This window comes from Primulina eburnea, chromosome 1 (assembly GCF_022965805.1).
Source record: "Primulina eburnea isolate SZY01 chromosome 1, ASM2296580v1, whole genome shotgun sequence".
In the NCBI taxonomy this organism is placed as follows: Eukaryota; Viridiplantae; Streptophyta; class Magnoliopsida; order Lamiales; family Gesneriaceae; genus Primulina; species Primulina eburnea.
Genome location: NC_133101.1, coordinates 59,758,115 through 59,772,506, shown reverse-complemented (window position 1 = coordinate 59,772,506; position 14,392 = coordinate 59,758,115). Strand labels below are relative to the sequence as shown.

Below are 14,392 nucleotides of genomic sequence, written 5' to 3'. Positions count from 1 at the left end.
GTCTTTGTAGTAAATGTTTCGTCGCCTTGTGTTTTCTTCCAAACTTTTATAAAATTGGATGGATTCAAACTCCAGGGTTTGCTCTAGTAATGTAATAATGAAGTTTTGTTTGGGTCAGCCATTGAATTGGGGAAAAAATTGAATTCAAACAGAAAATTCAGAGAATCGATTGCTTTGTCTTTCGGTTTTTTTATATATCAGAATAGGCACCAGTTTCTTTTCTTTTTTGATTACAACACACACGAGGAAAAGGGATCGAACTAAGGAACCGGTTAATTCAACAATAGATGAGACCATTAGACTACAAATTCGGTCTCAGCACGGTTTCTTTTGATAAAGTAAAGATTGTATAAAATCTTTGAACAGTGCTTTACCGAATTGGCTTATCTTCATCGAATGGTCACCGAATCCCAAGAAATATGATGGTATGGTACAGTGGACAAAACAACATAAAGTTTTCTCCCGGAAACAACCAAATTATACCGAAAAAATATTATAGAGTCCTAAAACAAAATCAATTATATGTACACAATAACTCACAAACGATACGTTTTCATGAGTCAATTATTTAAGTAACTCATAAAAAATATTATTTTTAATATATATATAAATAAAGTTTACATGCCTCATATGGCCTCAATTAATGGAAAGATTGTGAAGGGAGGATATTCAACATTGGATTCCATATGGAAAATGTGAAAAAAGTAGAATGCTTAGGATACTTAATGGATAGTTGAATTTTGTTTCTCTCTCGGAAGTATATTCCTAAGATCGATAAATCGGTCTTTTTTCAAAAGTATAATTTACTTTGCCTTTTTTGAATTCCCTATCCAATATTCATTAAAATATTATTAAGAAACGAAAAAAAATTGGAATCTTTTTTTTTTGAAATATTATTCAACACAATCTCTTTAAAAATATCACAAAATACAATGAAAACGAATTACGATAATTGAAAAGAGAATTACATCAATAAAAAATTACATATTCCATTTCTCTCTAATCTGGTCACACAGATGTTCATGAACTATAAGCTGCTCCGGCGTCATTTGTGATGTGTCTTTCGAAAGGATTTCGTATTCCTTAAGCAAATATTTGCTCTTTTTAGCTTCAGATTTGTTCAAAGCCGCTTTTGCTTTCATCTCCTCTATTGCAAGTTCTTTTTGTTTCCATTCAGATTCGTTCTTCTTTATGTCTGTATACTGCGCAAAACTTTCGAACATACTGTCGTATCTTGTTGTCAAATCCTCCATCGATGATTTTGCTTGGTTTTTACCTTTTCTTTTTGCGGCTTTTTGACCAATTGGGCGAATCTCTTCTTCATTTATATCTAAATCAATACTCGCATCTTTGTTCGATGAGGTGTTGCTAGCCCCCGACTCTGAGATTCTCGCTTTCTTTGTACCAACCAAGTGCTCATCGGACTGTGGAGTGAACAGTGGACGTGTTTTCATGATTCTCCACACATGCTCCAGATTAAATGCAACTCCATTATTTTCATCACGGTATTTTTCATATGCAAACCGCAATATGTCTTCGTCACTATGGCCGCTTCGGTAAGTATTGTAAACACTATTATAATTTGCGTTGAAGCGATTTACCTTTTTTTGGACGGTATTGTGCCAATGAGATCGAATCACGTTTAAAGCTCTCCGAGATGAACCAGCGGGACGATTGTTATTGTAGTAGTCCGCAACACGTCTCCAGAAATCATTCCCCTTCTGATCATTGCCAATGACTGGGTCATCACTCATTGTGACATACGATCTCGCTAGTAGCTCGTCTTCCTCCTTTTTCCATATTATTCGCTTCTTCGTACCCTCAACATCTACATCAGCATTTTGTACATTTTCGAGATCAACTCGTGTTTCACGGTCGGAGAACTGAGTCTCTGGGACAAACGTAGGAGTTGGCGGCTCGTTCTCGATTGGCATATTGGTGGATTGTGGATTATGTAATCCATAAAAATAAGGCGGCATGAAATCTGGGTTGCCTATACTTTGCCAATATTCAGGTGTAGGCGGTGGATACGGAGCTCGGGAGGTGTAATTTGGATGATTCGAAGGATTTTCATAACCTTGGAAATTTGAAACAAACGGCCAATTTGGATATTGTGGTGGAGAAACAAATCGAGGTCGATTTTGTGAGTTTTGACTATTGTCACCCATTTGGCTTAAAAATATGACAAGATAAATGTTGTGGGATGAATTTGTAGAAATTGGTTAGTATATATAGTGAATAAATTTTAGTAGATAGTATATGTAGTATTTAATTTCGAATATAGCCGTTGGTGCATTATTCTGCCGTTTGAAAATAGCCGAATAATTAGCGACGGTTTTTTATTGAAAAACCGTCGCAAATAGCGACGGCTTTTAAAAATCTGTCGCTTTTTGCGACGGTTTTTTAAAAACCGTCGCCGATTGCAATTTTTTTTAAAGAAATTCGCGACGCTTTTGAATTTGCGACGGTTTTTGAAAAACCGTCGCAAATTTCGGATTAACGGCGTTCATTCTGATGAATTTTTCTGCTGACTTGGCACAAAAAATTAATAACACCTCCACCCACATTGGTGCTTTAATGTTAATGGGTGTTAATAACACCCATTAACATACCAATGTGGGTGCCCTAACTAGTTACACCCGGTGGAGTACAGGCCTGGCTCTACATGAAAATATGTGGAGCCCTCATCGATCCAAAGTCTGTGCTGCACCTGAAGTAAATCTCCAGATGCGACATAGTCTCACCACCTCGATATGATGTTTTCCCTCCCTAATTTGGTGGGTCCTTGTGTGTGTGTCAAATCTCACTATTTGCTCATTGACTTGCCGAGCATACATGATTCTGATTCGCTCATTTCAAAACTGAAACATGTATCGAAGAAAAAAGGAATGCTTATGCAATATTCATATCGTTGAAAATTTTGAAGTAACTAGTGGTGGGATTTTGTAACAAAATAGGACGAAAGAATTCGAACTTCGGGAATTTGAGTGAATTTATGTAAAAAGCTTCTCAAATGATAATTGGTATTGGACGTAAAATCTGTGGATGCAGCAAGCTCCAAACTAACCAGTTTGGGTGCATATAAACTAGTTCAAGTGATTGGGCTGCTCGGCATTAATTGAACTGGCCCAATCTAGGCGGCCACGATACGCAAACTTTCACGACTATTCTTTATTATACATTCATACCGCCGACCTAACAGAATAAGTAAGCTATAAAAATTTATAAAATTGAAATTTATCGTACAAAATTAAGCTCTGAAATCTAAATAATAAGATAGCATCAGGACCACATATTAAAATAAAAAATTCCTCGTATTTTATTACCTTAAATTTGGAGTCACAACCTCAAATCTTCGAGTAATCTGTTATACCTAAAATATGTCCGAAACTGAGAATCAGGTGAGAAATTGAGGGTTCCAATCTCATATGTCAAGTCATTTTATAGTTTTAGTCTCTGCAAGTTTTTCTTTTATATTTCTTTTTTTCACTTACTAGTTTGAGAAAAGAAGGTAAAGTGTCATAAAATAAAGAACGAGTTCATTAAAATCGCCTTAGCTGTCGCAGTCTGGCTTTTGGTATGCCTAACTCGTTTCTTGGTCCATGACAATATAAAATGATGCGCAATGCACATTAAAAGCACCTGACCTCAGCTATATTAATAAATTTGTTCATGTCAAAAAAACAAAATCTGTCCAAATGATTCTCTAAATTGGCTTATATTCCGTTTTAGTGTTAAGAGTAGCCAAAATCGTGTTTTTGTCAATTGGTTCTTTCTTTGGCTTTTCGTAATGTTTCGTATTTTTCGGTGTGATATCAACATTTGAAGTTTTCATATCGATGTGTTCTTTTAACAAATAAATTCCCATATAAATAAAAGAAAGGGTTGGGGAATGAATTGACACACACGTGAACCCTCTCACAGCTATCTTCACATGCACACACAACACAACAAAAGTTAAACAAGAAAGGCACCTCAAAATCATTATGCTCATACATATATATATATATATATATATATATATATATATATATATATATATATATATATATATATATATATACACGAGCATAATTGACTTATAAAACAGATCAACAGTTTCATCTCCCTCCCTTTTTTCATTATCTCACCTCCCATGGCTGCTTCTTCCCCGCCATTTCAACCCCACTTTATAGTGTTATGTCTTGCGATACTTCTGCTGCAGTCTTTTGCGGTTTCGTCTGCTGTGTTGGCTGGTCCAAAGAACCATGGCTGGCGAAGTAATGGGCGTTACAGAACTCCGGTTCTTGATCAAGCTAATGTGAGTTCTTGTGATCTGTTTTCGGGGAGTTGGGTTCGAGATGAAAGCTATCCGGTATACCAGTCTTCTTGTCCGATTATAGATCCTGAGTTTAACTGTAAAATGTATGGCAGACCTGATACTGATTACCTCAAGTATCGATGGCAACCTAGCAATTGCCAAATCCCCAGGTACGCACGTACATGTAGTATATTTCAAGTATTAAAGCACGTACAATTTATTTGTTTGACGTACATTTTTGGATGATTTATTCGTTTTACCGATGAATTTGGGTTAATTCTTGGTCAAAAATACTGTCGTGGAAATCTTAATTTCCTATGATTCTTTGTGTTTCTTGTAAGTCATGTAAGAATTTCCCTTCCAAAATGTTCTGAAGTCATCCAATCGCCTAAAATACATGTATTGGTCTCCGAGGCAGAGACCTAAATGGGATTTTTCCAGTTGCCAACATCATATTCGATATTACCGTGTCTAACGCGGAGTTTACTTAGCGGCTCCGAGTTCCTCCGAGTTTCATGTTCATTAAAAAAACAAGAAGATAACATAATTTTGAAATAAATTAGAGCTTTTTTGAGTCCTTTTCAATAGAGATGCTTCTCTTTCTTATGATTGCTATAAATTACTAAGTTAAAAATGCATCATATACTTTAATGCTTGCTAAATCACTTCTAGACTTGCATAAATGAACCCCGGAAGAGTAAAGTGGACAAATTACATGATCTCCCACTCGTTCTTTCTTGACATTACATGGTCCCATGGTTTCCTCCTGCAGGTTCAATGGGCTTTATTTTGCGTTGAAGATGAGAGGGAAGAGTGTAATGTTTGTGGGAGATTCACTCGGAAAGAACCAATGGCAGTCTCTGATTTGCATGATATCAGCTGGATTGCCGGCAACATCGCCCACACAAATTATAAGAGGAGACCCCATCTCCACCTTCAAATTTCTGGTCACATTTCTCATTAAATGTCACAGACGCTATTATCAATTATTTGTCTTTAAATAATAATATTAGTATAAGATGTAACATTTGTTTATCAAATATTGTTTCTATATGGTCGGGAGAGTGCAGGAATATGGGCTATCCGTGTCGTTTTACAGAGCGCCATATTTGGTGGATATAGAGTCAGTGGGAGGCCAAAGAGTGCTCAAATTGGATGATATAACGGGAAATGCCAAAGCATGGATGGCTGCCGATGTGCTTTCTTTCAATACGGGTCATTGGTGGAATCATAAGGGATCTCTCCAAGGGTAAATTATTTTATACACGATTTTTGTTATCATCTCGCGTTCGACTCAAGTTTTACAATGATTTGATTCAAAATCCCTATTTTTCAATTTATTATCTCATCTTTCGTGGTTTCATCTATTCTATCCTTATGATTCTTTTTTTTTATATATATAGTTTTGAAGGACCAGTGAATGATGATGGCTCAATATTCCTAGAAATTCTTCCCTTTCCGACACTAGTAGTAGTAAACTTTACTTTAATAAATGGTTTATTTCAACATTTCGCACTACATATCAAAATCATGCCAACAAAAACATGTTACTTTATTGCCTTTTTAGCACGAAAGAACGTCGAATGACAGCTACAGAGAATTATTTTGTTCACAACTTTATTAGAAAATTCCACATATATATATATATATATAAAGTAGGAAATTATATACTTGGTGCAAAACTGCTCGCAGGTGGGATTACATGGAAGCCGATGGGTCACTATACCTAGACATGGACCGGTTAGCCGCCTTGGACCGAGGGCTCCAAACATGGGCGAAATGGGTCGACTCGAGCGTCGACGCTACGCGAACCAAAGTCTTCTTCCAAGGCATTTCACCCACACATTACATGTACGTTTTCTCATTCCTTATTTCACTAGTAATAACAAATACTTAATGATAAGAATGATAGTTTCACAGAAATAATCTATGAATTCTACTTTGTGCCCGTGTTTTCTTAGTTGCATGTGTTCCTCTGATCTTTCTAATGTTATCTATATTGGTTTTCTCTCTCAAATTATTTACCAGTGCCAGCTGCTTTGTATCATCATTATTATTTTGAAGTAACTTGCAATTCCAACTGTCTCTGTCCTGTCTGGGCCTGGAATACTAACCGATTCATCTATTGTTGAGAGAGGACCCATTACTGAGATGAAGCACTGATTCAATAATTGATGGCCGATAGGGTTTCCAACTTGCACACAACCTACACTATATGAATTTCACCTAAACTTGCGCCTCTACAATCTGTCCTATGCCCCACAAATTTGGCTTTGAGGTACTACATATCGGTACATTATCCCAAAGGTTGATGGCAAAAACTTGTGTGAGATGGTCTCACGGATCGTATTTTTGAGACGAATATCTTATTTGGGTCACCCATGAAAAAATATTACTTTTTATGCTAAAAATATTACTTTTAATTGTGAATATGAGCAGGGTTGACCCGTCTCACATATTATGATCCGTGAGACGGTCTCACGTGAGATCCACTAAAGGTTGATTTAACATAAATAAATAATGTAGAGTAGGTAAACCCAAGGGAAAATTACATTTTATTTGTTATGTGATTTGCATGTTTTCTGTTTATTTACGGTTTTAGTTATTAAACTAATTTGCATTTTTTTTATTTTAGTAATTTTTTTATCTAGATGCTGACGTGACGACGGATATTGACGACGTGTCCGATTTCACGTAACGTTTCATTGAAATAAGACTAAAATTGGAAAAAAAAAATGGTACGATTTAGAGGGACTAAAACTATGAATTAATCAAAGCGATAACATACTAACAATATTTTTTTCCCCTAAATCCAAGAAAGCCCGAGTGTAAATAAATAAAAAGAGTCAATTTGACTATAGAGTTCATTATTAATTAGTAGAATCGAAAGGTAATTTTAATTTTAAACTATTAAAATTGTGAAGCCATTTGAAGTCGGGTATGTATGTGTGTTTTATGTATATAGATCGTCGGTGGCATGCTTCCATCTTGTGCTCGTGCCCCTAGTCTAAAGGAAGACCAGCCTACGCACTTAATGCATTGAATTAGTTCGTCCCCCATTCCCAGCCATTCACGCAACTAATTTATTTTGTCTTCAAAAGATTACAAACTCATCAGAATATTTGACTACGAAATACATTCTTTACCGACAATGACTGTTTATTAATATTGTGATTTTAGATTTCCTATATTATCACATTTCAATCTTATCTTTTTTTCTCTCCGCAATTTTGATCCTTTTTTTTTTTTTTTTTTTTTTTCTGATGTGACGTTAATATGACATTGACATGATATTGACTTAGCACTCACTGTGTACAGTGTCATATCAGCACTCTCGATAAAAAACGACTAAAATCATCAAACATCGAAGGATATGACTAAAACTCAATTTCGATAATATGTAGGACCACAACTGCAAAAACATAAATACAAGACGAAAGTTACAATTTTCGATCAGAAGGATATGATCCCTCAAAAGTTAGAATGTTAGGCTTTCATTTTGCTTGATGCATGTGATAATCGATGGCTATGATCCAGCGGGTTTGTTAGAAGTCATAATCGTTGATCGAAAATGTTTTGTACATACAGATAATAATGGACTGGACCATTAAAATACAAGTCCAAGAATCGAGCATAACCTAGTCATGTGAAACTAGTTTATTAGTTAATAGCTCCTCTTATTAATCGAGGACATATATATCCAGCTAGCTCTTTGCAGATTTCACACTAATATTTCAAATAAACATGATTTTAGTTAACATGGTTTATAAAAATAAATGAGTTTAATTTGCTGCATGCAGCCCTAGCGACTGGAATGCATCAACATCCAAGAACTGCTACGGGGAGACAACACCCATGATGGGCACCGGGACGACATATCCTGGTCCGTTTCCAGATCAAATGAAGGTCCTGGAAATGGTGGTTAGATCCATGAACAGGTCGGCCTACTTGCTCGACATAACGCTGTTATCTGCCTTAAGAAAAGACGCACACCCCTCGATCTACAGCGGTGACTTTACACCGGAGCAACGTGCAAATCCCGACCATTCTGCTGATTGCAGCCATTGGTGCCTGCCTGGATTGCCCGATACCTGGAATCAATTGTTCTACACCGCTTTGTTCTTCAGACACTAGTTACATTGTAGCATGCTAGCTAGGTGGTATTCTTTGCTTATATATAGTAATGATTTATCATATAATTGTTGATGTTATGATCGGGAATGAGGCCGAATTTGCCTCTCCATTGCCCTGTATAATGTTGGTGCTTACTCAAGGTTGCTATGCATGTGTAAGAAGTGCGTGAGCAGAAATCTCACCTAATGTTGTTGGATTGATCGAATGAGATTGTGGAATCAAACATTGTAGAATAAGTAAAGCAATTACTTTGCAAAAATTTCCTATTTTTTGGTTATGTTTGACATGATTTCATGTCAAGTTGACATTCATATACACCATCTAAAAACTAATAAGTGTTCTAAAAGACGCCGACTAGGACATCCTAGGTGGTGGGCGGTCATCCGTTGTTCCGATTTATGCATAAGTTCAGTCCATGTTTGGCATTGGATAAAATTTAGACGAGTGAGATGTGGTCGTATGATTATTTTCTTGTTGTTATTGTGTCATGGACGGCCTTATTTCACGATCATTGTTTTCATTAGAGCGAGATGTGGTCGTATGATCCTAGATAGCATAGAACAAACACAAACATTACTTGTAAGCAATAGAAGGGCCAAGAGATTGTGACTTTTAATAAAAACACAAACTTAAAAACATTTTGTGACTTCAGAGAATGACCACCCTGTAATTAGTTATTCAAGAAACCAATTTTTAGATGGCTTACGGGCCGCATCAGATGTTCGACTTTCAGTATTGTGAGGATTCGTTTTTCCTTCTATGTGATTCTGTCCTCCATAAGAGCGATCATAATCCAAGCAATATTTGTGAGGCCCCGAGAGCAATCATAATCCAAGCAATACTTGTGAGCCACGGGGCCGATAAGTGCAGGGAGTGATCGTTAGTGTCATGAGGTTGCACGGACAATGAGCGGCTCCTGACAGGTTTCTAGGCGAAAGAAACATGATCTCACACCGTGCAAAACAAAAGCAGATCTATGAGACTGATCCCATCTTGAAGAAGGTGGAAGAGAAGATTCTTGGAGGCACCACCAGCCGGAGCCGCCCAGTTGCTGCCCCGCCGGAGAAGATGAACGGCAGGTTTGATTTTAGGGGCCTGTTTTCCCAGAAATAATTAATGTATTTGATGATTATTATATATACAGCAAATATATGCATTTTGCATTTGAATTGAACATCTGAATTTTATATTTGAATTCATCAATCTCGAGTTAGTGGATTAATTGGGGAAAAAAATTCATTTTTCAATCAAAGCAGAGATTATAAAATATACATAGATACGATTGTCTGCAGAACTTTTTCAATCTAGATTTATGTTGTAGTGAAATAATTTTACCTTCAATTTTAATTAGGCCACTGTGATTTGTTGGCATTCTAGAATTGGAGTAGGCCACTGTGATTTGTTGGCATTCAATTTTTACAAGCGCGAAACCGTTTTCTTCAGTTATTTAAAGATCAGCAGACCATAAATCATCTTGTTTATTTGCTTTACTTGAACAGCCTATAAATATATTGCAAAATCTAACATGTGAAAATGGCGATCCGATTTATAATTTGTGGGTTATGAAAAGACAAATCTATATAATTAAGACAGAATAAGTACAATATATCTGAATTTCCACGTTTTGTACCAAAAATAATGTTACGTCCACATGTACCAACATCTCTAATAGTATAGTGACAAAATATGTCTCGTAAAAAAATATATCAAACTTCATGTGATAAGAGCAAGAAAGCATGCATTACAAAAACTGCAATACATGCTACATACGTACAATAACAACTACTGAAGACAAAGAAGAGCTAATCACATCAACTATATATCGACTTGATTTCTGCGTATCATCATGTTACAGTATATCATTTGTAAAGGTTCAACCGGAGAGTTGATAGTCGAAATATCATCATAAACAAAACAACTTTACCAGAGTATTGTATTCGACGTTTAAGTACATTCCCACCTTCAGATGAGATGAGGAAGAAATAAAGCTTCTTCGACAATTCATCATCTGTTCAGAATTAACGAGGTGGAGAAGATGATGGCCTTGGGTATGCGGTATTCCTGTTTCTACCGCTCGTATCAACAGCGTTGTGCGCATGTGTCCTAGACGAAGACCTGTTGCGTGTTTTATGGTGAACGTTCTCCAAGTTTTTTGAATCTTGAAGTTGTTCCAGTTCTTGAACTATTGCATTCATTGTAGGCCTCAGCTTAGAATCTAAGGACACGCATCGCAAAGCAATGTTAGCTACCTTCTGTGCTACATCAATGGTATACTGGCCTTCAAGTCGGTTGTCCATGACTCGGAAGACTTTACGTTTGTTGCCTAGATAGGGTCGGGCCCATTCCACGAGCTTGTGCTCGCCGGGTGGTCTATTCTTGTCGATCGCTCTCCTGCCCGAAAGCAATTCGAGGAGGACAACGCCATAACTATACACGTCACTCTTGGTAGTCAGATGACCTAGGACCACAAATTCGAAGCTGGATATGAGAACAAAAAAATATGAAATATGTTGTTCTGACGCAAGAATTCTATTGTAGCACTAGAGAGTGTTCGAGATATATCCAAATGAAATGGATGTTGTGTCTATTAACAAATGATGTCAATCACATCCATAATATATTAAATAAGACAACAGCTCCAGCAGTACAATTTGAACATGACTCGGATATCCAGACCGGCTATTCCATCCACAGGCTTTTAAATCTCCAGTTACATGGAGTAGAGACCGATTAATGATTATGATCGTATAGATTCAACAAATGTTGTGATTTGGATAGCCACATTGCACAAGATAAGATAAGAAAGAAGGGGAGCTAAATTCAGAACTTAAACCCAGAAGGACCATATGTGTGGCAATCATTCAATCCCAAAACGGGAATGAGTAATGCATGATTCGAAATCATACCGGTAGCAAGGTATTCTGGAGCTGCATATCCATACGTTCCCATGACCCTTGTTGACACATGACTTTTATCACCTACGGGCCCATCCTTAGCCAATCCAAAATCAGAAAGTTTTGCATTGTACTTCTGCCGAATTATAAGACCGGAAACTTTACAGTTTTAGCACATACATATACGTTCTCAGATAGTCTCTGTTCACAAAGCGAAATATAAGTTACCGAATCGAGTAATATGTTAGAAGTTTTGAAGTCTCTGTAAATGACTCCTGTTTCGGCACAGTGAAGAAAAGCAAGCCCCTTTGCAGCTCCAAGAGCAACCTTAAGCCGAAGACTCCAAGAAAGAGGCTGAAAATAAGACCCCCCTGCCAAATAACAAAATCATCATGCTTAACTTCATACCAAGATTAATTTCTATATAAATTGTTGTATAAATCAGTAAACTCACTTCGAAAAAGATGATTTTCTAAGCTTCCCCGAGTCAAGAATTCATACACCAAAAGCCTATTATCATCTTCCAAGCAGTAGCCAAGCAGTTTCACAAGATGGGGATGCGAAAATTGGCCCAAATAGTTTACTTCGGCCTAAAACACAATGGATTCAACAAACTAAATAAAACCGCAATCGCCAACCATCCATAAAAAATTATAGATTTTCTTCTGTATCTTTATATCAGAAGTATAACTGATGTTGCTTATACCATTCAAATCTTTTAAAATATAATATGTCACACAAACAACATCGAATTGGCAATTATTGGTCCTTAACATGCACAAACAATGATCGTGCTGGCAAATTCCTGATAAAGTATTAACTTTTCAACTTAAGCAAAAAATGAGAAACTCACCAACCACTCTCTATGACCCTGAAGGCTTTCTTGGTTAAGTTTCTTGACAGCAATAACCAAGCCTGTCCCAGGTTTCGCGGCAGTGAATAAATTTTCATCAACCCAACCTTTAAAAACAGAACCAAATCCACCTCCTCCCACAACACTATCAGGTCGAAAATTACGAGTGGCTAACTTGAGATCAGCATAACTAAAGCTCTTCAGATTAGGCGACTGCAAGATCTCGCCCTCGGACCGGGGAACAGATTCGATCGAAGACAACTTGCTACTAGAAATGCTTATATCATCATTCCCATCCGTACTAACATATTTTGAATTGACTCCTGGAAGGGTTGGTCAGATAATAAGTTATTGCTTGCTAGACCATATATAATCAAAGATATTGAAAAAATACGCCCAAACGCATACCAACTTCAAGTGATTCCCTCCCACAAAACAAATAACCAAATAAAATTGAAATACACTGGCTTTAAAACCAAGAAACTTGCAGAGAGACCAGTAAGTAAAAAATTACCAGTATAAAGAGGGCTTTCAGCCTTGATCCTAGCACTCAAACAAACCCCCATCACAATAAGACCAACCCAACACTATCAGAATCTTGGTCTCGGCAGATTCTGCAGATTAAAAACTGTCGAATGATTAAACAAATAAGATCTAAAAAGGAACAAGCTAAAAAGAGAGGAAAAAGATGAAAAGTCGAACTATGATATTCATATCCAGTATGGCATAAATTTCTCATTTGAAAAGCTCCTACCTTTGGTTACATTTAGCACACACCCACCAACTCCTACCCACAAGCAACAAGAAAGACGATAAAGATAATCTTCAGCAAAAGAGAAAAGGAACAAGAATCACCTCAAACATGAGCTGTAAGCGAATGAAGAACGGGCAAAATAATAATAAAAAAAAGGTTTTTCTAATTCAGACTCAAATAGACAAAATCCAAATGGGACGAATAATAAAGAGAAGGTTGGAGAAAAGTATATTTATGGCGGCCCCATTACCGCTTCGACTGGATCAATTGGAGACTCATTCACACCCACAAGTGGAACGTAATTGATAAACACACATATACGTGCGGGTGTGTGTGTGTGATGTCGGCTCTGACTTGTCGTTCAATTTCGTTCCCTCCTGGAGTCCAATCCTAATTTGAAGCCACGGCTTGTACGGCTCGTACGGCTCAATTCCAATTCCATTTCATCGATGAAATAATAATAATAAGAGTGGACCTGTGTCACGGATCATAATCTGTGAGACGGGTCGATTCTACCCATATTCACAATAAAAAGTAATCCTCATAGTATAAAAAGTCATAATTTTTCATGGGTGACCCAAATAAGAGATCTGTCTCACAAATACGACTCGTGAGACCGTCTCACACAAGTTTTTGCCGAATAATAATAATAATAATAATAATAATAATAATAATAATAATAGGTTTTTTATGAGACGGTCTCACGAATCTTTATATGTGAGATGAGTCAACCCTACCGATATTCACAATAAAAAATAATAATCTTAGCATAAAAGTAATATTTTTTTATGGATGACTCAAATAAGATATATATCTCACAAAATATGATCCGTGAGACCGTCTCATATAAATTTTTGTTTAATAAATAATTATAATTATTATTATTATTATTATTATTCTTTTGGCATTATATTCAGCTAGCCAACGGAGCACAGTTAATGCATGTGTCATAAAATTTTAAATATCATAATTTTATTTTTCTTTTGGCATTATATTCAGCTAGCCACCGGAGCACAGTTAATGCATGTGTCATAAAATTTTAAATATCATAATTTTATAATAATAGTTTGTACTCTCAAATCATATAAGAGGGGTTGGGATTTATTGTGGAAATTTTATTTTTTCTACATTAATAAAGATTCAGCTGACAAGAAATCATTAATATTAATTATTAATAAAGTATTTATAAAAAAAATTCTAAAATTTTAAATATCATAATTTTATATAGTAATAATAATTTTTTTATAGCATATGACCGGAGCATTCAAATTGTGTGTATGATAAAATTCTAAATCATAAATTTGTAAATTGTAAAGTAATATAATCCTATATAGTAAAATAAATAGTGGACATGGTGTGATTTGAATTTGAATTTAGATGAGAGTCCGGAAAAGAGAACACGTGCGTTTGATTATAATGAGAATACTGGGTGAACTTTTGGGTTGATTTCATCCCAT

General features: G+C 36.1%; 2 protein-coding genes across 6 annotated transcripts; one reads left to right on the top strand and one right to left on the bottom strand.

The window, feature by feature from the left end:
• The first annotated feature begins 4,073 nt into the window (after positions 1 to 4,073).
• LOC140835439 (protein PMR5-like) lies at positions 4,074 to 8,679 on the top strand. Its single transcript, XM_073200938.1, has 5 exons — positions 4,074 to 4,470; positions 5,073 to 5,247; positions 5,371 to 5,549; positions 5,993 to 6,151; positions 8,101 to 8,679. Exons 1-5 carry the CDS (start codon positions 4,136 to 4,138, stop codon positions 8,432 to 8,434), a joined length of 1,182 nt encoding a protein of 393 aa, XP_073057039.1. The 5' UTR covers positions 4,074 to 4,135; the 3' UTR covers positions 8,435 to 8,679.
• Positions 8,680 to 10,220: 1,541 nt separating this feature from the next.
• Positions 10,221 to 13,219, bottom strand: LOC140835416 (probable serine/threonine-protein kinase PBL10). Of its 5 annotated transcripts, none has more exons than XM_073200916.1 (7): positions 13,037 to 13,219; positions 12,696 to 12,795; positions 12,182 to 12,504; positions 11,783 to 11,918; positions 11,557 to 11,699; positions 11,341 to 11,464; positions 10,221 to 10,892 (listed from the first exon to the last, which is right to left on the bottom strand). In XM_073200916.1, exons 2-7 carry the CDS (start codon positions 12,745 to 12,747, stop codon positions 10,453 to 10,455), a joined length of 1,218 nt encoding a protein of 405 aa, XP_073057017.1. In that variant the 5' UTR covers positions 12,748 to 12,795; positions 13,037 to 13,219; the 3' UTR covers positions 10,221 to 10,452. The 5 variants fall into 5 exon arrangements, with proteins under 5 accessions (XP_073057017.1, XP_073057029.1, XP_073057024.1 ...); XM_073200928.1 differs by having other exon boundaries at positions 13,186 to 13,209; XM_073200923.1 differs by having other exon boundaries at positions 12,696 to 12,809; positions 13,037 to 13,174.
• Positions 13,220 to 14,392: the final 1,173 nt, after the last annotated feature.